Source organism: Psittacula echo, assembly GCF_963264785.1.
Source record: "Psittacula echo genome assembly, chromosome: 9".
NCBI lineage: Eukaryota > Metazoa > Chordata > Aves > Psittaciformes > Psittacidae > Psittacula > Psittacula echo.
In genome coordinates this window covers 3,675,334-3,699,088 of record NC_137745.1, presented here as the reverse complement: position 1 = coordinate 3,699,088, position 23,755 = coordinate 3,675,334, and the positions used below count along the sequence as shown (strand labels likewise).

Sequence of the window (23,755 nt, the reverse complement as noted above, 5' to 3'; positions counted from 1 at the left end):
CCTGTCTGTGTACTTGCTAAATCTGTACCAACAACAGATGGGTGTAGCACCAACAGTGCTGCTGGTACCTGACCGTATGGAACCTTCCCAAGGGATTTTGCTCACCCTGTGGGGTTGTTGGGAACTTGCACAACATTTGCCCCCTTTCCAACCACAACAGCAGGCAGCAGTGAGGGGAGCTCACAGGCTCAGTAGGGGTGCACTGGTGTCAGATGGATGTTGAGATTCCTGCCACTGCTGCAGCAAGCCCTGCAGGGAACTGCTGCGGCTGCCTGTAAGGCAGCTACACCGTGACACTGCAGCTGACCTGTTGGACCTTACAGATGGAGTGTTCACAACACTCGAAGGTGTAACCAGCTCAACACTGGAGATGGAGCCATCCTGCACCAGCAGGACATCCTGCTCCACAGGCTGTGCTGGGGCCTGCGGGGAACAAACCCCGTCCTCCCCATGGTGACAGCACACAAACGCTCCCACAGCCCTGTTCCAAAGGGCTTTGTGCAGCAGCAGCGCTGGGAGCCCGTGACCCATCCATGAAGGCTGCAGGAACGGCGCCAGCCCCCACACCACGGTGTCGCATTGCTCAACGTGACACCCTGGCACCACACGTCGGGAGTGTTTGAGATGCAGGTTGTGTCAGGGCTGTACTCGCTGGCCCTGGCCCCCTGTCCCTGGTGCAGGGCCTATTCACCACTATCTTTAGATCCTTCTTGAGGAAGAGTGAAATAAGAAACCAGTCTGCATCCTCCAGACACAGGAGCTTCCCCTTCCTCTGGCATGGCTACAGCTCCAAGTACACTAACATGGTGTCTCCAGCTCTTCCCCCAGCAGACAGTGGTGAAGCACACTTTATCCTGAAGGGCCAACGACAGAAAAACCACCAATTCAGTAACTAAAATACACCAACTGAATAATTTTTAAAGCTCTCCTTCAGTGGGAACATGCTGCACCTCTGTGGAGCAGCTCTCTCGAGTGCACTTCCTGTGTACAAGAACCAGAATAGGTAATTTGCTTGGTTTCGAACTGCAGTTACCTATAGCTCCACAGCAGCTGCCCTGTTCTTCAGACAAAGCTCCCCCATTTCCCCTTGGTGCTCTCCTGTCACAGCACACAAGGCAGCAGCCCTCTGCATCTCTGGTCTGTGCAAGGCAGTGCCCTGTCCCAGGGCTTTCCTGGGGCTGTTCCACCCACGAGAGGTGCTGGGCACTGCTCCGCACCACGAGTGACATCCAATACACTGCGGGGCTGCTCCTCCACAGCACGGCACAAGCCTTGAAAGGGAGCAGCAGACGAGGGTAGATCTCACTCACCTCTGATCAATGGCAAAGCCAGGGGTGAAACCATGCAGGTACGAGGGCTTCCCACTGGTGCTCAGCCTTCGGTCTTCAAACCTGTGTGACTGTAATGAAGTCCCTGACCCAGGGACGCTGACCCAGGGAGACACTGCTGCTCACCAGTCCTTTCTGTGGAGAAGATAAGGGGAGAGGAAGCCACTTCATCTGTGATCTAAAGCCACAGACACCACTTCTAACCCCAGTGCTCTGATTTCACATTTTCCCTGGGGCATTTAACAGTTTACAGCAAGCTCATGAACCTTAGGAACGCCCTCAGCACAGGCTGAAAGAAGCTGCGGGAGGAGACCAAGCCCAGTGTCGAGCCGTCATTGCAAAACCAGTGGTTAAAGTGCAAGACAATGAACTCAATGTTACACTTCATCAAAAGTCTATGCTCAGCGTGTGCCCGAGGCCACTCTGGACCAACTGGCGAGGCTGGCACCAGGTTTGAATTTCAATTGCTGGGAAGTGCTCAATTGTGCCCGTCGCACCTGAGCGCTCACAGAGAAGGGACATGCTGAGAGCAGAGCCCAGCCCTCTGCATCATGCCCATGGGACCCCTCTGCAGGCTGTTGGCCCAGGGAACCCCTGCCACAGGCAGAGCCCTCGGCTCTTTGCTGACACACTCGGCATTCCTCTACCTCACCCCCAGGGCTGCCCCTCTTCTCGGAGCTTCCACACCAGTGAACACAGACTTAACTCTGCCACAGGATGGAGAGGGACTGCAGAACGCCAGGCTCTTTCCAGGATGAGCTCCTCCTATGGGGCTCCTGCTTCCGGTGCTAGAAGTGGACTCTCATCCTGGAGGCAGCTCCTGACAACAGAATCCACAAGGAACATTAAATAGGAAACTCTCTTGTTTTCCTTTGTGACCCAATCATCACAGGAACCCAATCCATCAGACCACCATGTGCTACAGTGGTTCTGTAGCTGCCAATTGCTGTATCACTTAAGCATCTCTACCTGTTGGCCTGAGATTTGTCTCAATGGATACTCAGTGCCCTGCATCAAGATTTTAAGAGCTGGAAAAAGCAGAATTCCTTTCTCTATAGCTTCTAAATAATGACAAAGCAGCTGCTGACTCCCAGTAAGAACCCACCTCATGACATTCACATCAGGCTGTCTCAGCTTGCAGGCTGGCCAGTCACTGCTCACTGCTGCACTGGTCACTCTGATTTTACATTTCATTTTGCTGAGCAGCAGCTTTCTTATGTGCCAAGGAGAACATCTGTCCTCATCACAAACACAGACACAAAGGCAGCTGCCAACATGAAGCTGTGTCAGCCCCGTGCCTGCTACATTTAATAGTCAAAAAGTTGCTTATCTAAAACCTGTCTCCTCCGTTCTCAGCCTAAACCCAGCCTTTCACCCAGAAATGTTGGGTTGGGTTGGTTGGTTTTTTGGAGGGGGAAGTGGGGATGACAATAATGGAAAGAACTAACGATGCTGGAGAGATGAAAGCAACGGCCTCGCCTTTCCTTTGCCTGCTTCCTTTTCCTTTTCCCTTTTTCTTTCCAAGTGACAAGTGAAGGCTACAGAAATCCTCAGACTTCCTGAGAAGAAAAGGTGTGTTTCCAAGCAGTACCACAGGTAAGGCAGCATTTGCTGTGTGGTTTACAGCAGCAGCTTTCCCGTACTGCCACTGTGTTTATAAATCCCTTCATTTAACCTGATGTTACTTTCACTCATCAAACGTTTTGTGATGGCATTACAGTTACTGACGCTGTGTGGCTGCTACAGCCTCTTGGGCTGTGACACAAACACCACTGTTGTGAACACAAACCCAAGGGAACAGAGCAGCGGAGAGCTGAGGTCTCACCTCTGACACTGGCGACGTGCAGCAGCAGCCATGGACATCACCGCCTTCCCGCCGCAGCTCCTGCCCTGCGGAACACGCGCTCCACCCCGACCTCTTCACAGCACCAACGACCTGCTCTCAAAAGGAACTACAACAAGGACATGATTCTGACGGGCAAGAAACGACCCCAGGGAGAACCTCCTGCCTCAACCTGATACCTGCCGATGGAAGCACTGGGAAGAATAAATGGGAACAGATACCAAACTGATGATGATCATTCTTCCCTGTGAGGGTGCTGAGGCGCTGGCACAGGGTGCTCAGAGAAGCTGTGGCTGCCCCATCCCTGGCAGTGCTCAAGGCCAGGTTGGACACAGAGGCTTGGACCAGCCTCAGTGAAAGGTGTTTTGAACCACTCCTGCCATTTCATGCGTTCACTTAACAGCCTTCAGCTTCCCCAGCCTATACAATGGAATGGCATTAGCTCAACTGCTGAGTTTTCAGGTGGGGAAATGAAGAAGAATACAAGCCCTGCAAAGCTGCACCCACAGAACACGGCGGGATGCAGGGCTCTTGTTTTAAAGATTTTCATGGCAAGAGCAGATTTCCTCCCAACAAAAAAATAATGCTTTTGTTATTGCCAGGCTTACAAATGCAGCCTGTAATGTGAGTCAAGCTGTGACCTTTCAGGATGATGCAAGATCAGCAGTACTAAATCAAACGCTGACACTTCAGTGATTAATCCCACAAATAAAACCATTTCTGCTTGGAAGTGCAGGAGAGAGGAGTGTGGGATCTCCTCCTGCTCTGCCTTGCTACAGCTGAACTCCGGGTGCAGTTCAGTCCTACCAGCTCTCACAGGAAATGTGAAAAGGCCTGGGCAAAGGCTGAGGATTCAAGTCAATAGCAGCAGATCCACCAATACTACATCATTAAGGAAAGAGAGGCTAAGGAAGGCGGGAGGAAACATTCTCCTATTTATATGAAAAGTGTGTTCCTTTTACAGCTGTCCCTGACAGATCCCATCTTCCCTCCCCTCTGCCCTCCTGTGACATCCTCCCAGATGCATTTTGCCCTAAGGGAAGTGTTAATTTTACCAGCACAGCCAACCCAGCTCACACATCAATTCCTGCCCTCCTCTCTGTGGATCTGCTGCTGGCCCCTTCCCTCCACCCACATCAGATGTACCCAGCTGAGGTACAGCACCAGGGCCCCTTCACACCACTGTGGCTGCTGAAGCTGCAGTAACCTGGCACTAAGTGCCTTGGGGCTGCCGTAAACCCAGAGTACCTTGCCAGACTGCAACAGTGACATCTGCCCAAGGCTCCAAAAGCTGCAACTGTGCAGAGCCTTCCTTGAACTGACTTCTTCTGACGTATAAAATAAGTCCTTCCTTTGAGCCATCAATAGCAATGAAATCTATACTCAGAATGCAGATCTCCAGAGCTCAACAGAAAACCGTGAGTGCATCCAATTTGATTTGCTGCCCAGAATGTAACATCTAACGCTGGTTATACTGACACATAAAGCATCATAGCTGCCAACTATGTGCTCTTGCTACTAGAGAATCAACAGCACTTGGACTTGGGGACTTCTTTACACTACTCCATAGCCGTTCAAAACTGTTTTTTCTGCCTCTATAATACTAAAGAAAGGATGCAGAGACCATTGATTTTGTATTGCTTGCACAAATCTCCACTGATTTGCTGGCTGCTTGTCCTCCACTGATACCAAGGCCTAACAAAAAGAACACAAATCAAAGTGTTGCAGGGACAAGGAAGCTTTCTTGCCATGCAGGTATTCCGCCTATAACTTAGGTGAACAACGGTAAGGTGGTAAGGCAGTAGCACCAGAACCTCACCACAACCCCGTTCTGTATTCACAGAACTCCCTGAAATCATGAGAAAATATTCCACTTGGATTTTTCAGAAGCCAAATTAAAATCAGGTTATTACAAATAATTACATTTGGGAATAATTCTGTTCTTGAGCCCTTTAGCTTCACATTTCCAAGTCTTTCTACACAGCCACAAAACACATGTGCTCATTTTTAAACTAAAGAAAAAATAAACCAGATTCTTGGGAACTGGAGGAACACAAAACAAAACCCCCAGTGTTGGGAGACCAGCAACAACATTCTGAGAGCTGAGAAAGCTGTCATCTACCCAACTGGTCAGACCGGAGAATAGTCAAGAGTCTCTCCTCAGGAAGCCTCCACCGCTGAGCTCTGCAGCCCTGATGTGGGAATCAGCTACACTACAACCTCAAACCAAAACACTTCAAGAACTTCCACATAGGATGGTGTTTAAGTCTGCTTAAGCAAGTGTATGGGTCTAATTCCTCTAGGTGCACGTTGAGAATGTTCCTCTCCTTCCTGAGAGCAACAGAAAAGTTGGGTGACAAAAGTGAAGCGGCAATTTCTGCAACAGAGAAAGGGAGAAGTGGAAAGTGTCTGGCTATCCTCTGCTCCCTTAATAAGCTCTGAAACCTTATAGCTTGAGCAACCCAAGAGGAAGCCCCAACACAGAAGAAAACTGATGCTAAACCTCAGCAGAACTTCCCATAGATGGACAGGCCCTGACCAGCAGAAGGGCCAAGACCTGTCAATATGCATGGAAACAAACTGAAGCTCTTAGAAGGAATGTAAGTTATCCCACAACAGTGACAGTACCTCTGATGGGAAAGCTCCCAAACTGGGGCACCCCTGATCCACTGCTCCTAAAGCCTCCAATAGGAAGCCAATCTCTTGATAGCTGTGTGTCCTGGCTCTCTTCCACGTTCCTCTGCTTCTGGCACTTCTGCTTTTCTTCTGCCCCTTCATACCCTCTTCCATCTAGAATGGAAACAAAGGAAGAACAGAAAACACTAGCATGGTAGGACAGAAGAATTGCTGGAGCTTCATTACAGCAGAGATTTGGGGCAGTGGGCAGTGATTTCCAAGGATCTCAGTTCATTTGCTCTTCTCTCATAACTGAAGTTTTGTATTTCTTTTTGTGGAAAGTTTCACTGGAGAAAACAGCCAATGACTAAACTGTGAAAGTCCAGTAAACCACACAAATATCACTAACACCACTCTATAGTCCAACAAACTACAGGTCCTGGCAACTTATTTACACCTTGTCCTTGGTTCATGGCCAGTTCTCTGCACTTCACTCAGGAAATAGACAAGGAAAGGGTTTTTTCTCCCCTGGAGAACATTTCCACTCTAGGGTGAGATTGACTCAGAAAGGCCTGGTAATCAGGAAAATAAAAACAAGCCCAATTCTTACTTGCTTCTTGCTTCTTCATTCTTCTGTTCCAATACTGAAGTCAATGCACACCTTCCTCCTGCAAATGAATCCAAGCCTTCAGTTCTAGGGGACAGAAACACAAAAGGGCAGCGCAGGCCTTGGAGAACACAACTGATATTATTTCTAGCCGCTCAGACTGGATTGCTATATTGCTACCCTGATTTCCAGTGGGGCTAACAACCCAAGCTGAGCGTGGACCTGAGTCCCTTTGGAAGCAGCGTGCACGTGCTGTGAAACAAACAGCGAAGTGTCTCCCGGTCAGACTGGTAACAACCAACACAAGCCTCAAAACCAGAAACCCATTTTAAGAAGTGCACTCCACTAACTTCTTCCTTTTCTGTGTTTCTTGTCCATGAGAATAACAAAGCTCTTTTATCCCGGTAAGCATATCATCCAGCACATCCATGCAGGAAAGAGCAGAACTGAAACAGCAAGCATTTAAAAGTTAACACATTTATTTAATCCTCTTCTACACAAAGTTTTTAAAATACATGCTTAAGGTAAGATTCTTTTTTTCTTTCAGAATTCCAAAACCCAGTTCAAGACACCATCAGTCTGGTTTAGAGCATCCAAAAATCAAGGCAAATGAATTTCACTTCTGTCCAAGCTGATTAAAAGGTATTAAAAGACAATGCTAGAGATGAGATACAGCTGTATGATCTCTGTACGTGTCCTGTGCCAATGCCTAGCTGACTCAGCCACGGTTGGTCTTGCTGTACCATGCCCTTACTCAGCAAAAGAGACTCCACCAAAGCATGCTTAGACAGAGGATGGGAGGTGGAAATGATGTGACTTTCTTTGGCCTCACTGGGCCTCTGTGGTACACCCCATATGCTCTGCCTCAATCCATCTTCCCATGTCTATGAGTACTATGTAGAGGACAAAGCTGCTTTAAATAAGCAGCACTTTTAAAATTAATAATAATTAACTGCATTAGTCTCCAGGCTGTGAAAGCTGGACCAGAACATTTTAGCTGAGAAATTTTCTGAAGCCACAATCACTGACTACTATACCAACAAAATCACTAAAAAACATAATCTGGTTATACTCTGAAACAATGCTCTGCTGCGTGTCCCTGTGCATGAATGTCAGCCCCCTCCTGACACTCAAGTGACATTTAAACCACATTCTTTCCCAGTATCTCAGATCAACAAGTATGTTGTTATTCTCTGTTCCTACCTGATTTTTAAGCATTGGATATCTTGACATTATCTACCAGAATCTCTTAATGACATTTCCAGATACTAACAACAGGAAGCTAAATTAAGTAACAGATACTACAAACTGCTGGAAATGAGAGTATCTGCAGCAATAGGGGAACGTCGCACACACACTAGTTGACTTGCTCCCTGTTTCTCCCTGTCAAACCAGAGTGTGGTTACACAGAAGCCTATGTCACGTTTGTAGTGCTCAGTACCAGCGAACTCCAATGAAATGCAGTTAGCAAGTAACAGAAATGTTGTACCCAGGATTGCTGAGAGCACCAGTGACACAGAGTGTCAGGCAGTGGGTGACAACTATCTAGCTATGTACTGCACCATCAGCTGCTGCCCTGCAGGGCTCAGGGGCACATCAGGTATAGCTCACTCGTTCCTAACTGCACGCAAGAGACATACAAGAGTAAACTTTCAATTAGTTAATTAGTTTAATTAGTGGAAAATTGTCTTTAGGTTTGTGTGACCCGGTAATTGCCTCGAAGCATTCCCAACAGTACCAGTAACAACACACAACTATGGCTCTAACAGCCACCGTAAGAGTCTGAGTAAGAGTTTTTCCAACAGAAGCATGCACGACCCCTGCACAAAGGTAACACAGAAAAGGAAGGAACCGAAGGAAGCTGAACAGCAACCTTAACTGGAAGACAGACCATTACTGATACCACCTCCCTGAATACATGGACCTTGAGTTTTCCTTTCAAGCAGAACCCCAATGGCACTGCCTGCTGAGTGAGAACCCTACAATCCAAGCACAACCAAAAGATGTATCTAAAATCTCTGCTACACTAATTTCTATAGTTCCAAAACTGCTCCTATTTAAACAAAAGGGCAGCACTCCTCTGCTCATGACAATACTATATCACCGTAATACTCTGATAGCCTGTCTGTGAACACTATGAATAAATGACCTGGACAGGCACCCAACCTATCACATTCCGCTGATGGCAAGAATTCCTGAGCAGGAATTAGCAGCAGTTTAACAGCCAGATCCTGCAGTGACATCACTGGGGTTATCCATGGAAGAAAGGCAGCTGCAGCTACTGCTTGCCCCCCCTGCCATGCCTCCCTGCCCCAACCCCTGCTCCTGCTGCCTTCGGAGGCACTGCAGAGGAGCCAACTTCAACCTGGCTCCTCCTCTTTCACGCCTGCATTTATACAGCATTATCATTGAAAAGTATCAGTTGCAGGAAAGGAAACACTGAAATCTACCAAGAACCTGCTATGGTGCAAATACACACTATTGAGAGCAGTGAGGGAGATCCATTAAAACCGCCAAGTAGCAGGAAAACACATTTATTCTCTTTGTATTACTTCTAAAGTAATAATGGAAAATTACACTCAGACCTTTTCCTTCCCCCATGTTGTCCCACCTCCTTCCTCCAGACCAGGAGTGAATTAAGAATGCTTTATAACAACAGAACCTCTACAAAGGCCTAATCACAATTCTTTCATTCATAAATAGCTTGTGTAGAAATGTGGATCTCCTGCTTTAAGCAAACATCAGCATCAGTGATCTCAGTGATCTGAAGGGATAAAACACACACCTCGTGGTTACTCACAATGGCCAGGCTGCCTTAGGCCATTAAACCCCCTCAGCCCCTTCCCCCTCATGAAAAAACAAAGCTGCAAGTACTAAAAGAAAAGCCAACAGCCCCTGTTTAGGAAACAATTCAAACACCCGGTGATGTCATCTCACTTCTGCGCTGCCTGAGTCACAGGTTCCTGAGGAAGTGGGAACACCTACACCATTACTGCATAAAAGTATGGAAGTCTGGAAAAAGTTTGGAAGCATGAAATGAAAATTAAGACACTTACAGACAAAGCAAAATCACACCTACATTATAGAGTTCTCTGCCTCTTACACCAGTCTGAAAGAAGATAAATTAATGTGCGTGTCCACCAGCATCTCTCCTTTACAAGCAGGCACTGAGCACCGGGGTGGGAAGGAGATATTCATGGGGAGAGAAGAACACAGGGGAAAGGGACACCAATTTACTAGCTGTCAAAAACTAGAGCTCAAAGGCATTCTGTGGAGCGGACCAGGCCTGGAACCTCCACAGCCCTGGCCTTTCTTCCCAGCCTACTGACAGGACGTGCAAACAATCCGAGCAGTGTTCCTTCGTGCAGTTTTAGCCCATACTGGTTTTGATTTAGATTGTAAAATCATTGCAGAAATGAGATTCCAGCTTGCATTTCCAGTGCAGCAGCTCCCGCAGCGCGGACTTGCAGGAGGCATCCACTGCAAGTTCTGTGGAAGAGGCACACATTAGACCAAAAGGGAAATTGAGGGAAACACTACTGACCTCCTCCGTGCAAAGGAAACCAGACTAATGCCTCTCCTTTGTTAGTTACGCAGTGCACAGTAGTATTTCACTAACAAATCAAACAATGAATCATTCTGCTGAGATCTTGCAAAAATCAAATGTCCTGGTGCCAAAAAGCAAGCTGAAGTTATACACAAGCCTAAATTTTTGGATACTCAAGAACTACTGGAGCAGCAATCCACAGCCAAAGAACGTAAGAACAGAAAGTGACTGTATGGGAAAGGAGAGAAGTTACAAAGAGCAATTTTAAGAAGCCTGTGCTTTTGATTTGCAGCAGTACAACACTATGTATGCTGCTGTCTTTTCCTGTTAGCTTACTAAAACATTTTGTTAAGAAGTAATTTGAAATTTTCAGCATTTTAAATGAAATCCACATGTGCATATGACCTTCACTTCCAGAGGCAAAGTCCATTGTACTTTATGTCAATGCCCTATATAAACATCTATTCAAAGATCAAGAGGAAACAGGCATTTAGACAGCTACAGCAGATGGAAAGACAGTGTGTACTCCATGCCGGTCAGGAAGCATAACACACTTGTTTTTAGGACTCCTGATTGTCCCTTTTTATCCCCAAGTCCAAGGCAGCATTGGCAAGGAGCTATGATGTCAAGGGAGCCCCGGCCTGATTAAACAGAAAGAAACCATGCTATTTTATTTGCAAAGTTCCAACAAACAGCTGAGCTGTTCTGAAGATCTCTTCAGACTGTCCTAAATAATTCCATCAGATTTGAAAAAAATGCTATGGTGAAGTTGCAACAGGCAGATAATGTCAGTTACTGAGGGCAACAACTGGAGCTTGAAATTACACGTGGCTGGAGTACTCATCTGCATCCTTATCCTGGGTGAGATCACCTGTACTGGGAAATTAGGTGAAAATACTGCTGCCCTAAGATACAGAATACCTTAAGGTACTTAACATCATCGCTACTTGAGCTTAATGCTATTAATTCTTTTGGGAGTAGGTTCAGTTTCCCTCCTGCAGTGCCAGTTTCCTTGGCCAGGTTAATGTAATCCTCAAGTGACTCACTCCAAAGACTTCACTACAATCTGGACAAAACCCCATTGGACTGGCTGGTGGAAGAACAGGAGTTGCTGAATCTCAGCTACTGTACTTATGAGAAAAGTGGCTACAAACTGGCACAAGCCATAGCCTATTTTGGTTAACTTTATACAACAACAATAGCCAAGAATACCTCAACAGAACAACAGGCCAGAGCGCAGACCAGTTTCCTTGACCCAGGATAACTGAGAATGAAAACCATAGATATTCTTTGCCAAGTACATAAATCCAATTTCCAGACATTTTTCGGTTAGGGAAATAAATATAAAGCACAGAGTCCTCTGTTCTGTCCTGTCTGTCAATCCCTGCTCACTAAGAAGAGCCACTGCTATCAGCAGGAGTGAACAGAAGGGTATCAACAAAATGAGAAAACACTATCAACAAATTGCTTGGGTTTTTTACTGCACAACCTGTCAAGTGCTGCACAGACAAGAAAATTTACTGGTTTAGAAATTATTACACTGGATAGCTGAGGTGGTAATAGAGAGGGTATATTAACTGCAACCCATATATATATATACACATATATGTATAACCTGTGTGAGGCCACAGGATTTTTAACCACTGTTAGGTTTCTGGAGAAGGTCCAGGCAGCTGCAAAAGGGAAAGAGAGCTGGGAGCTGACATGGGACAGGTAGGTAGGGGTTTATAAGTTAGGAATTCACAGGCTGCTGTGACAGTCCCAAGTCCTTCTAATGTGGTATTTCTGTCTTTAAAAACAGTGAGTCCAGGTGCTCTAAAAGACAGAAGGTGCGCAAGACTCTCATGATGGGAAGTTTCATTTTGGCAGGATATGCATGAGCACAACATCTGCACTGAAAATTGAAAAAAGAAAAAAAGAAAAAGAAGAAAAGGAATTAATAAAGCCGTGTCAAAAGATTCAGGAAAGAAAAAATGCTAACAGGCTCGGGACATCTTCCAGACTATGTTTCTTAGGAAGTCTGCTACAGTTTACCATATTACAAATACTTCTTTAACGGGTCTCTTTGGAGTATAAATGCTCATTTGCTTCTAAGTAAAGTATTACATTAGTATTAAAAAAATTGGGAAAAGTAGCAAGGAAAAATGCCCATCTAGCTGCTCATGCTCTCTTCAGCTTTTGTGTACTCTTAATGCAAAGTCCCAGCGCAGCCAACCCCAGATCCATGGGGTCTGCAGCACAGGAACAGCTATTTGCACTGCTGGCCTCTCACGGCTGGCACAGTGACAGGGAAGGCTGGCTATGTGTTTAGCTTGCAACATACTTATTTTTTACAGGAATGTTAGCTATCCTTCCTATTCCCATAAGAGCAGAGAGTCAGAATTCTCCTTGAACTCTTAAGATACGATTTTACTTTGAAAAGAAAGTATATAAATATATATGGCTTCTGTCATGGCTCTTAATGATTCTGTAAGGCAGAGTTGTTGATCAACAGCAGGAAAGCTGGCATCAGAAACTTAGTGATCTTTTCACACATTACTGGCATTAATGAGAATCCTACACAGCAAAGTCTATTCTCAGTCACATCTTAGCAATCTCACTGTTCTTACGATTTGGCTTGAAAAAGAGGAAGAAAACTCAAAGGAAAGTTGGGAGCTGGGTGAGCTCTTCATGGCCCAACGCTGTCCCAGAGTATCACACACACAGTATGCTAGAGATTGGAAGAGACCTCAAAAGATCATCTAGTCCAATCCCCCTGCCAGAGCAGGAACACCTAGATAAGGTTACACAGGAATGTGTCCAGGCGGGTTTTGAATGTCTCCAGAGAAGGAGACTCCACAACCTCCCTGGGCAGCCTGTTCCAGTGTTCTGTCACCCTCACTGAGAAGTTTCTTCTCAAGTTTAAGTGGAACCTCTTGTGTTCCAGTTTGTACCCATTACCCCTTGGTCTACCATTGTTTGCCACTGAGAAGAGCCTGGCTCCATCCTCGTGACACTCCCCCTTTATATATTTATATACACTAATAAGGTCACCCCTCAGTCTCCTCTTCTCCAAACTATAGAGACCCAGCTCCCTCAGCCTTTCCTCATAAGGGAGATGCTCCACTCCCTTAATCATCTTAGTTGCCCTGTGCTGGACTCTCTCCAGCAGGTCCCTGTCCTTCTTGAACTGAGGGGCCCAGAACTGGACACAATATTCCAGATGCGGTCTCACCAGGGCAGAGTAGAGGGGAAGGAGGACCTCTCTCGACCTACTGACCACCCCCCTTCTAATACACCCTAGGATGCCATTGGCCTTCTTGGCCACAAGGGCACAGTGTTGGCTCATGGTCATCCTGCCGTCCACTAGGACCCCCAGGTCCCTCTCCCCTACACTACTCTCTAACAGGTCGTTCCCCAACCTATATTGGAACCTGGGGTTGTTCCTGCCCAGATGCAGGACTCTACACTTTCCCTTGTTATATTTCATCAAGTTATTCCCTGCCCAACTCTCCAGCCTGTCCAGGTCTCGCTGGATGGCAGCACAGCCTTCTGGCGTGTCAGCCACTCCTCCCAGCTTAGTGTCATCAGCAAACTTGCTGACAGTACACTCAATTCCCTCATCTAAATCACTGATGAATATATTAAATAATACTGGTCCCAGTACTGACCCTTGAGGCACTCCACTAGATACAGGCCTCCAACTAGACTCCGCCCCATAGACTACAACTCTCTGGCTTCTGTCCTTCAGCCAGTTTGCAGTCCACCTCACTACCTGATCATCCAGGCCACACTTCCTCAGTTTAGCTATGAGGATGCTGTGGGAGACTGTGTCAAATGCTTTGCTGAAGTCAAGGTAGACCACATCCACCGCTCTGCCATCATTCATCCACCGTGTTATTTCTTCATAAAAGGCTATGAGGTTGGTCAAGCATGACTTCCCCTTGGTAAAGCCATGTTGACTGCCCCTCGTAACCCTCTTATCCTTGATGAAGCAGCTACTGGTGGACTCAGCAGTGCTGGGTTAATCTTAAGGATCTTTTCCTACCTAAATGATTCCATGATTCTATTAGCAATTCCAATTAGACTAGTTAACATTCATTTAGAAGGAATTTGTTCAGTAAGAGGGAGAAACAAGAAACAACATGATTATTCTACATGCAGCATAAAGTTCATAAATACATAAAACCCATTTCAGTAAGACCTTTCTATGACAGCACAGGTGAGAAATCAAAAGAAAAGGCTTATGTATAAAAAAAATCCTCAATTTTGCTAATACTTCTCTTGCACATATTTAAGGTGAGAAGCCAGATCTTATACAAAGAAGCAGAACTAGAAAGAACATTACACAGGAAGTGAAATGAGAATATCAAAGATGACAAAAAAAAGAAATTTTAGCTTATGTCACAGGACACGATACCAAAGCCCTACAGAACACAGGGAAAGGAAAAATATTTTTCCAGGCTCAAGCTTAATGATTTTAAGGGCTGGAGCAATCACCACAGTTTCCTCTGGTGTGCCAAATTAACTATTATGCCATTGACTTCTGCTGAAGCACCATCTCCCTTTAGATCTTGGGATTTATCAACTTCCTAGGAATACAGATCCTATGGTTCCATTCCTCAGTAATTTTCTCAGGAACTTGTCTCGGCCATCCAAGTGCAATTTCATGGATGTAAGTGTAATTTTCAGATTTGTGCCCTTTCTCCATTATAAAGCCCAGCATTGAAGGCTTAAGACTCAAACTAACCCCATGCTCTGTGCAATAGTCTCATGTGGGCTAAATCACCTACTGGCTGCGATTCTGCTGGCTTTAACAGCACTAAGACAGTTTACACAATATAAAGGGCATGCCCTAAGTGAAATTTAAAACCAACCGCCAGTCCATGACACTAGGGAAGAAGACTTCACAGCAGCCTGTGAAAGCATGGATGAGAGCAAGTGGGGGCTTTAAATAAGAAAACTCTCACACAAAATCTCAAGTTCTTCACTCTCTTGACTGCAGTACTATTCCATAACAAATTCTGGTCCCCAGCCAGCAGACACAGTGAAGGGAGGGATGACATGAAGAAATATACTAGTTAGGAGAAGTGTGAAAGCAAAGCAGAGGCTATCATTCCATGAGTTTCTGTAACACTGAGCACAAAAATGATGTCAACAGCTCTCTGTTAAGATCTGTGATCTTCTAGCATTATTAAATGCCCTCAGATGTGACATGCAGGTGTTACAACAGTTGCCTTCTGTGAGCTACAGTCCCACCCAGATAGCCATACAATGCCATTACACTTCTGTTGGATAGTTGAGGAAGATGAGTAGGTTCCTCTGAGGCTGTTCATTTCCCTTTTCCCAATACATTAGGTTTATTTGGGTTCTACAATGGAAGTTGGAGTTTGGGCTCTTCACTGATGCCTAGAAGGACATGGCAGCACAAATCAAATTTAAGTCCTACTTCTCTCATGAAGAAGAGTAAAGATTAGCTTCTCCCATTAAAAGCAACAACTGGAGCTGCGGACTGTGCTGATATCCTGTCGTTAGTGCACACAAGCCAGTAAATAAATGTTTTTATCCGTTAATAGTATTTGAATGTGCATTCATTCATTTCAATGGATTCTCATGATTTCTCACTCAGTAAATGCCTAGAAATTGCTTAAAAGCAAAGTAAGAACAATTCTGGTCTGCAAGGAGAAAGAAAACAACATTATAGTTAGACAACGGAAGTTATTCCAAGTCCAACTGAAGTGTTTCTGAGCATCAGAGACATCTGGGAAGCATATGTACAGGAAACCGCTCAGCCTGAGAGAGTTGTGTTACTGAAATTACAGAGGTAAGGAAACATTACATTAACCCTGAGTTTTGAACCTTTCAATCTCGTATCCTTGTGCAGTTGGATACTTTCAACGTAAAGCTACAGTGTGACTTCAACATGACAAGCACAGTTTCAGCTGTTTAAGAAATTATTAATGTTCATCAGTTTTCAAAAAGATGCCTCGATTTTAAGTTTTAGATAACCAGAAACTGCAAAGAGATTTTCACACGCCATGGCCAGCAACTCCAAGAGATAAAACTACACATCATTCCCTTTGAACTACCCGGTACTGATTCATGATGTGTGCTGGACTATGGCATGGCTAACAAAATGGAAGTAATTTGATCTTGTAACTAATTATGTACATTAACAAACTGCTTTCAAATGGTCATAGCACGTCATCAATCTTATTGTTCACTGCCTGACCACCAAATGAACAGTTTCCTTTGATTATTAATATTTCAAAAAATATATTTCATTAATATATATTTTTATATTACAATGAAGTTAGTTAAACACGACATTCCCTTAAGGCTTCTTAAGAAATCACATAAATAGAACAAATATGATAGTTAAAATAAATATAAATAATAGCTATTTTAGATACTTGATGCAAACCTCAGCATGTTTCAATAAATCTTCTTTCATGACTGGAACATGGGAGTTGCAGATATCCTTGTTTTAGGCAAATGTGACCTGACAGAACTTCTTCTGATGTGGCAAAAGAGAGAAGCTGTGACATTATCTCCACCAAATATTCAGAGCTTATGTTAAGGAAGGTACTAAAAATAATTGGACTGACCAACTGATTATCATAACATATACAGGAAATAAAGACTGCTTGGCAGATACAGTAGCTTGCATTTTTTCTGAGTGAGTTAGCCCAGAAAGCCCACAACAGAAAGCTATAAAAGGGATTTCAAATACTCTTTAAAACATATTCCAAGACAAAACCCAGCAGACTCACTTTCAATTTTGTCATAATGCATTTGGGTATTTCACAAATCCTTTTTTCTCAAGGTATCTTTTCAACACAAGGATTCCCAAAGTACGGTTTGTGCTCAGCCATAACCCCTGAAGCCATTCCTGACATGGCAAAAACTGAAAAACTTCAAATCCAACCAAAAAGGACATCAGAATTGCTCTTTTGTAATGCCTGTGAAGTGCTGAATGACGGCATCCAAGAACAGCAAAGTCAAAGAACCAATTTCTTATTTCAGTTAAGCATTTCTCTATGAGCTTTGACTGAATCAATGATCCATCCCCCAAAGCAATTTTTGCTATGTAACTGAGCCTTCTCTCTAAACTTCAGGGGAGCCTGATCACAGTACCAATGCATGCTGGTCTTTCCTGTGTGAAAATAAGTCAAACCACATTGTTTCCATAGCATGAAATTATGAGATCTCTAAAGAGAATAACACCTCCATTGACAAGCGCAAGAACAATCAATAGCACTATAAATATGTACTTTGAAACAGCAAGCAATGTCGTATATGCCTCAGGTGTAGGTTCTTACCTACTCCTCCTCTCCTTAAAGATGCAGTTTAACTCCAAATAGCAGAATATTCTTAATCTTAACAATAAATTCCAACTAAAAGGGCACAAATCTGGGAAAGATGAAAAAAGACATTTAGACATGCTGCGTGGACATGTCCATTGAGAAGCAAAAACTAGAAACTGGGACAAGCAGAACACCAAAGTTTGCTTAAGCAGCATATTTTATATGTAAGCATATTTAGAAGCTAAAAAGAAAAAAAAAAAAAGACAAAAAAAAAACCAATGAGGTTTAAACATAACCACATTGCTTTAGTTATTTACATAATAAAACTGTGGAGACTTAGATCCATAACAGACTGCTTTGAAGGTGAAGGAATTAATGTCAAAATGTGGATTCTATTTGTTTGTATCTGTAGCTGTCAGAATGGGTAAGCAATCGTTAGCTTGTCAAGTAACAGATAAAAGGCAGGCTCCAGTCCAAAGCAGGTCATCTTCCATTTTATTCAGCTGATTCTCAGACTGTTTCATCATCACTCATATCCCAGATCTGCAACAAAAAAGGAACTGTCATTTTTGTTTCTGGAGTTTAAATATGCTATTAATATCCTTCTAGAAAATTAGTATTACTATTTAAAAGTAAGAATGAATAACATTTTGTGGACTGTTGACTAGCACCAGTGGAGCTTTAGGTAAAATTCAGTATTTTTTCGTTAACAACCTACACACCATTGATTTGGGGGTATTTTTTAACATACACTTCAGCATTTGTTCCGGAAGTGCCAGGAATGGCATCAGCCCTTCGCCCCTGTGGGGAATGTCATTGAGTTCATTTGTTCCAGAACATAATTTGTGTGTCTGCATGGAATGGCCTACTAAGTTCTCCTCTCATTTCACATCCTGACCACTAAAATATATCCAAAGAAATACAGAATGTGAATGGTTATTTCAACTGTAAATGCTTCTGGGCACAAAGCAGTATTTTATATGTCTCGTACACTGGAGCAGTGCTCACACTTGCACTGGTTAGACAAATAAACACAAACAACCCCATTTCTAGACAGGCAACAAGGACTATTGACCTATAGCTTTGATAAACCTTTTCCAGACAAGACGTATTTCTGGAATTGGAAAACATTCCGGAAAAAAGCTCCTCAAATCCAACCTGGGAGAACATCTCAAACAAAACGCGTCTGCGCAGTCCTACAAGCTGTGTAAAAGGAAAACTCGGAACGGGGTACGTTTTCTCAATTCCTAGAAGCGTTGCAAAACGGTGTAAATCTTCATGGAAAATACTGAAGGAACAGTTTGTTTACAAAAGGGAAAAAAGAGTTTTCATCCTGCCCTAGATGAGCAGCTTGGAGCTTGCCAAGGCAAACAAGTCCAGCTCACCAGGCAGGGTCAAGGATGTGGAAAATAAATACAACCCCCAAAATCTTTAAATAGAGTTTACGGTATGATTCAAGCTGGCAGAAAGCAAGAAATCAGAAGTTGAGGCCAATAATCTCTCTTTGTCCAGCCCACTCCCACTGCTGAAAGCAAAGCCCATAGTTCGTAGTGCTCACAAACACACCTCTGGCAAAGCAGCACAAGAAATACCTTTAAAAATACACCATGAGGTGATTCAAAGGCAAAAATGAAAAAAGCCAACCAGCAGCCCTGAAAGTGCCTCCTTTATCCACAGAACAGGCACAGCAGGAGCGCACCCAGCTCCTCTGCTCTGGGCTTTCCTACCCACTGTCCCGATCTGAGCAGTACGGGTGAGGAGGCAAGTACACCGTACACTCTCCCTTCTGCTGTTTGCTCTTGACAGAGAGGGGCTGTGTGCCTGCCCTGTTACATCAGCAAGTCTGTGTGAGGAAAGCGCTTCCAGCCAGGAACTGGCTGCCTGCTCCAGAATTCCCGTAATGCCCAGAGAGCCCTTTTGCCTTACACGTTTAAGGGGCAGTGCTTGCATCACCCTAACGCCCCACACAACACAAACTACAGCTCCCACGGCACTGCCATTTCTGTTTGTTGAACCTAAGGAGAAGAAAGCAGCTCCCTGCATGTGGCCTTGACAGCCAGGACAGGCAGCCGTGGAGGGCTTCAGGGAATGCAGAGATTCCCAGCCTGCGCTCATCGCAAGCTAGCGGCAGCACCTACAAGGTCATTCAGGAATTACAGCATTGTTAACAAGGGATGAAAGTGAAGAGAGAATGACTATTATATTCTCTCCTATCTAAAGCTTAGGCCTTTTTTTAGGAGGCTTTTAACATAAAGATACACGCAACAAAACTGAAACTGAGGTTCACATGTATTAAACCACTATGCAAACATCCTGCATTGAGGAGAGTTACTTGTAAATGTTTTAAATGCTATTATTTTATTTCCAGGAGAATAGACAGTTTTGTAACACAGTTTATACTTTGTTTAATGATCAGAGCACTCACACCCACAGAACCCTAGAATGGTTTGGGTTGGGAGGGACCTTAAAGCTCATCCAGTTCCAACCCCCTGCCACAGGACTCCTTCCACTAGAGCAGGTTGCTCCAAGCCCCGTCCAACCTGGCCTTGAACACTGCCAGAGATGGGGCACAGCATTGTGTGTCAAATCTTACTAAGGTTTATAAAAAACAAGGCAGTAGGACTTTAATAAATGCAGAGGAGAACATGAAACAACAGGAACAATTCAATGCAAAAGCTAACAAGTGCATGTTAAAGAAAACAAGCTTTGTGATATTGTGTAAAAGAAGTTGTGTTAAATGTCAATACCAACTGCTAAATCATGATACATCATACTCTTACTTCAGAGGAATACACATCTTCACAGATAAACATTTAAACTACACAGACTACGACTACCCAGATTTTGGATATTACTTCGAAGCAGTGAAACTCTGAAGAGGAGAAATGATGAAATACTGAAAGCCATGAAAGACAATATCTAAAACGACTGTCACGACAAGAATCTGATATCCAAGCCAAGCTGTGAATTGGGAATTTGTTTTCACTTCTCTCCTGTTCGGTAGCACACCTGGGTGAGGCAAACCTAAATGCAGCTCAGGCAATGACAAGAGCAGTCATAAAACAGGAAGATAAACCAGCTGTAAAAACCAATCTGGTCTGGACAAACCTTGACAGTTTATCCGTAAATACATGCTTCTTTGTAGAGGTTCTTAAATTCCAGATAGAAATTATGTCTACTCAGCATAAGAGAAGAATTCCCACACTTGTTTTCTTGAAATTACAACTATTATTCTCTTACACAATGGGAAGAATAGGGAGAAAAGCCCTGTGTGTTAACTGCTCACAAGTTCCCACTGATTGGTTTTGCACAGTTCCACATTGCACATTCAAGAAACTCTACTGAACAGGGAGTTTTTCATTTCCTTCATACAACAATAAGACCTGGTACCTGAAATTTAACTTCCCTGGGAATGGTTCCAAAATTGTGTTCACCTCCTGAAGCTGGTAGTGGCTTTGCATCTTAGAACTAACATACGTAATTCAAACAGATAACTACTGTTTTATCTTCTAAATAAACTTGTAATGTATCCAATATATCCTTAGGGGCTTCTTAGAAGTTTCTTGCCAGCTAGATCTAACAAGGTTTGCCTCAAAAAAGGGCAACCTCATTAAGAGAGACAAAACAAACAAACAACCAACCCCCACACATACTATTTTCTACACAAAACTGAGGTAAATTTACATACATGGGTACCAAAACACTCTGCTTAGAAAAACCTGGAATAGTTTTGTTATGCAAACCACAGTATTCACTATGTTATAAATGCTCCACATATGGTGAAGAGTAAGTGAAGAGTAAAATTCCACAGGCAGAGGAAAGGGCTGAAAATGAGACATTACATACATGAAATGGCACAGCTGAGTATCCCATGAGAATACACAGCTTCCTGATCAATTCAGGCTTATCACAGAATCCAAGACTGGTTTGTGTTGGAAGAGACCTTAAAGCTCATCCAGTTCCAACCCCCTGCCACAGACAGGGACACCTTCCACTAGAGCAGGTTGCTCCAAGCCCCTGTGTCCAACCTGGCCTTGAACACTGCCAGGGATGAGGCAGCCACATTATTATGTATTTATTATTAGGAAATATCCCATCTTAGTCTGATTTAGAAACACACACTTAGGAATTCTAAACAAGAGAAAAAAAAAACACATTCAAGCATATGTTTAAATTTAAAGTGACCAAATTATGTTATAGCTATAAAATGTAAGCTTTTTGATGGTTATTAGCTTAAACATGTTTTTGTCCTATGCTCTATCACTGAGACAACACATCGGAACTTTTGGCAACCTACATACAAAATGTGTGTGTCTAAGTATACTTGTACTAGAAATGAACTGGACATAGGAGGCTGCATTAATACACCTTGTGTGACTTCAGACTTCTGTATTTCAATATTCTTCTTGGTCCACTGGCTGTACCTTTCAGGAATAGCAACAGAAAAGAAACTGCAACTTGAAATTCATTAAATACCTGCAAGTTGTAACATGCGACGTTCTCAGTCTTCATGGTATAGACTGAGGGATAATTACAAAGTTCAGCACCCTCCTTTCATCTTGGGTACTTGATGCACAGTAAGCACTACTCTTCATCTTACTGAAACCAAAACACTTCAAGCATTTTGCGTATGCAACGATTCTTTCCCCATCCCCCTTTCCCACAGGAAAAAAAAGCCATAAGTGAACAATCAACAGAACACTATTCTACACTAACAAGAGCACATAACTTTGTTCATAATTTGTATCTAGATGCATGTCAGAGCCTGCATAGTGCACTCTACGGTGAAGTATTTTCTTTGCTCTCTAAGAAACCAAGGTGATGCACTTCAACAAGGATCCACTCTTGCTCCCAGTGGCAAGAGCTTATCATAGAATCATAGAATAGTCAGGGTTGGAAATGACCTTAAGATCATCCAGTTCCAACCCACCTGCCATGGGCAGGGACACCTCACACTAAACCATGGCACCCAAGGCTCTGTCCAACCTGGCCTTGAACACCGCCAGGGACAGAGCATTCACAACCTCCCTGGGCAACCCATTCCAGTGCCTCACCACCCTCACAGTAAAGAATTTCTTCCTTATATCCAATCTAAACTTCCCCTGTTTAAGTTTGAACCCATTACCCCTTGTCCTGTCACTACAGTCCCTGATGAAGAGTCCATCCCCAGCATCCTTGTAGGCCCCCTTCAGACACTGGAAGCTGCTCTGAGGTCTCCACGCAGCCTTCTCTTCTCCAGGCTGAACAGCCCCAACTTTCTCAGCCTATCTTCATATGGGAGGTGCTCCACTCCCCTGATCATCCTCGTGGCCTCCTCTAGACTTGTTCCAACAGTTCCATGTCCTTTTTATGATAAGGACACCAGATCTGCACACAATGCTCCAAGTGATTGCAGTGGTTCCCCCCAGCAATTCCTTTCAGAAGCAGCTGCTAACTGTACGCAATTAAACTTCAGCTAAAGTCAGTTTTGGACATAATCTGAAGACTTGACTATCAGATACTTCTTACCTGACACAGAAGTTACAAACTTAAATACACACAAATGGAAATTAACCTTAAAAAAAATAATAATTAAAGCCAAGGATTACAAAACTGCATTTCTTACTTCAAGCCACTTTAAGTTGCAGGTAGAGAAAACCATGGATAATTTTTCCAGATCCCTGTACACAATAGTCTTACCCTAGCTAGTTGGCATAGCTGATGAATTCCTGCCATCCCTAGGACTTCCAGCAAGTTCATTTTTTCTGTCCTTGCTTTCACAGCCTTTCTGGTCTGAATGGTTTACTATCTTACAATAAAATACATCAACTCTGTCCTTTTTTTTTCCAGTGATGATGTCCCTGACTAATGATTGTTTTCCCTTTATAGTCCTTCCAAAACTGTATTTTCAGCCCATAACCACAGCCTAAAAGGTTATGGTCATGATGCATTCTCATTTTGATCTTAACCAACAGCAACCACTATTCTTAGAGTACTTGTATGCCATTCTCTTGAATAAATATATACTACTTCTCTTGAATGGCCCCACTTTTCATACAAAATGCAAGCATTACCCCTCTCAAAATCATGCTGCTGATTTTGATCTTGCCAACTACAGTATGATTAAGAATCCTGCCAGAACCTTTCAGGACATCTCTTCTTCCTTCCTCTGATGTCCTCCATTTTATCAAGCTGTAGGTGTCCTGAATTTGATTTTCTGTCCCTTCACTGCTCACACAACTCTTGTATCCTCTTTACAGCACCTAGTGTTCTAGGAGTTTGGGACTGAGGGATCACAGTCTTTTCTGAAGATATCTTCTTCCAAGATGGGCTTTACACTTTGTTTGTCCTACCCATAGCTGACCTATTACCGCACCAGTTGGTCAATGAGCAAAGTCAGCTTAGCTTTGACACACCTGAAACCAGAGCATTTTCTATTCCAAATGCTTCAAAAGATATACTTCAGAGCAAAACAGAAAAAAACCCCAACCAAGTAAACAGTACAGAAAATGTTTGTTTACATTATAAACTTAGTAGTTAGAAAGCCTT

At 43.8% G+C, this 23,755-nt stretch overlaps 1 protein-coding gene and 1 long non-coding RNA gene across 2 annotated transcripts in view; both read right to left on the bottom strand.

Annotated features, from left to right (window-relative positions):
- Positions 1–1,662: 1,662 nt before the first annotated feature.
- Positions 1,663–5,933, bottom strand: LOC308225034. The gene is made up of 3 exons (XR_013957654.1): positions 5,800–5,933; positions 3,154–3,280; positions 1,663–2,148 (listed from the first exon to the last, which is right to left on the bottom strand). It is a non-coding gene; the product is annotated as an uncharacterized lncRNA (long non-coding RNA).
- Positions 5,934–17,234: 11,301 nt separating this feature from the next.
- ATG7 (autophagy related 7) overlaps positions 17,235–23,755 on the bottom strand; it is a 93,649-nt gene continuing 87,128 nt past the window's right edge. Inside the window, exon 19 of the mRNA XM_080625307.1 lies at positions 17,235–17,770. Within this exon, the coding sequence (XP_080481433.1) occupies positions 17,738–17,770 (33 nt within the window). The 3' untranslated portion in view covers positions 17,235–17,737. The remainder of the gene's footprint in view (positions 17,771–23,755) is intronic.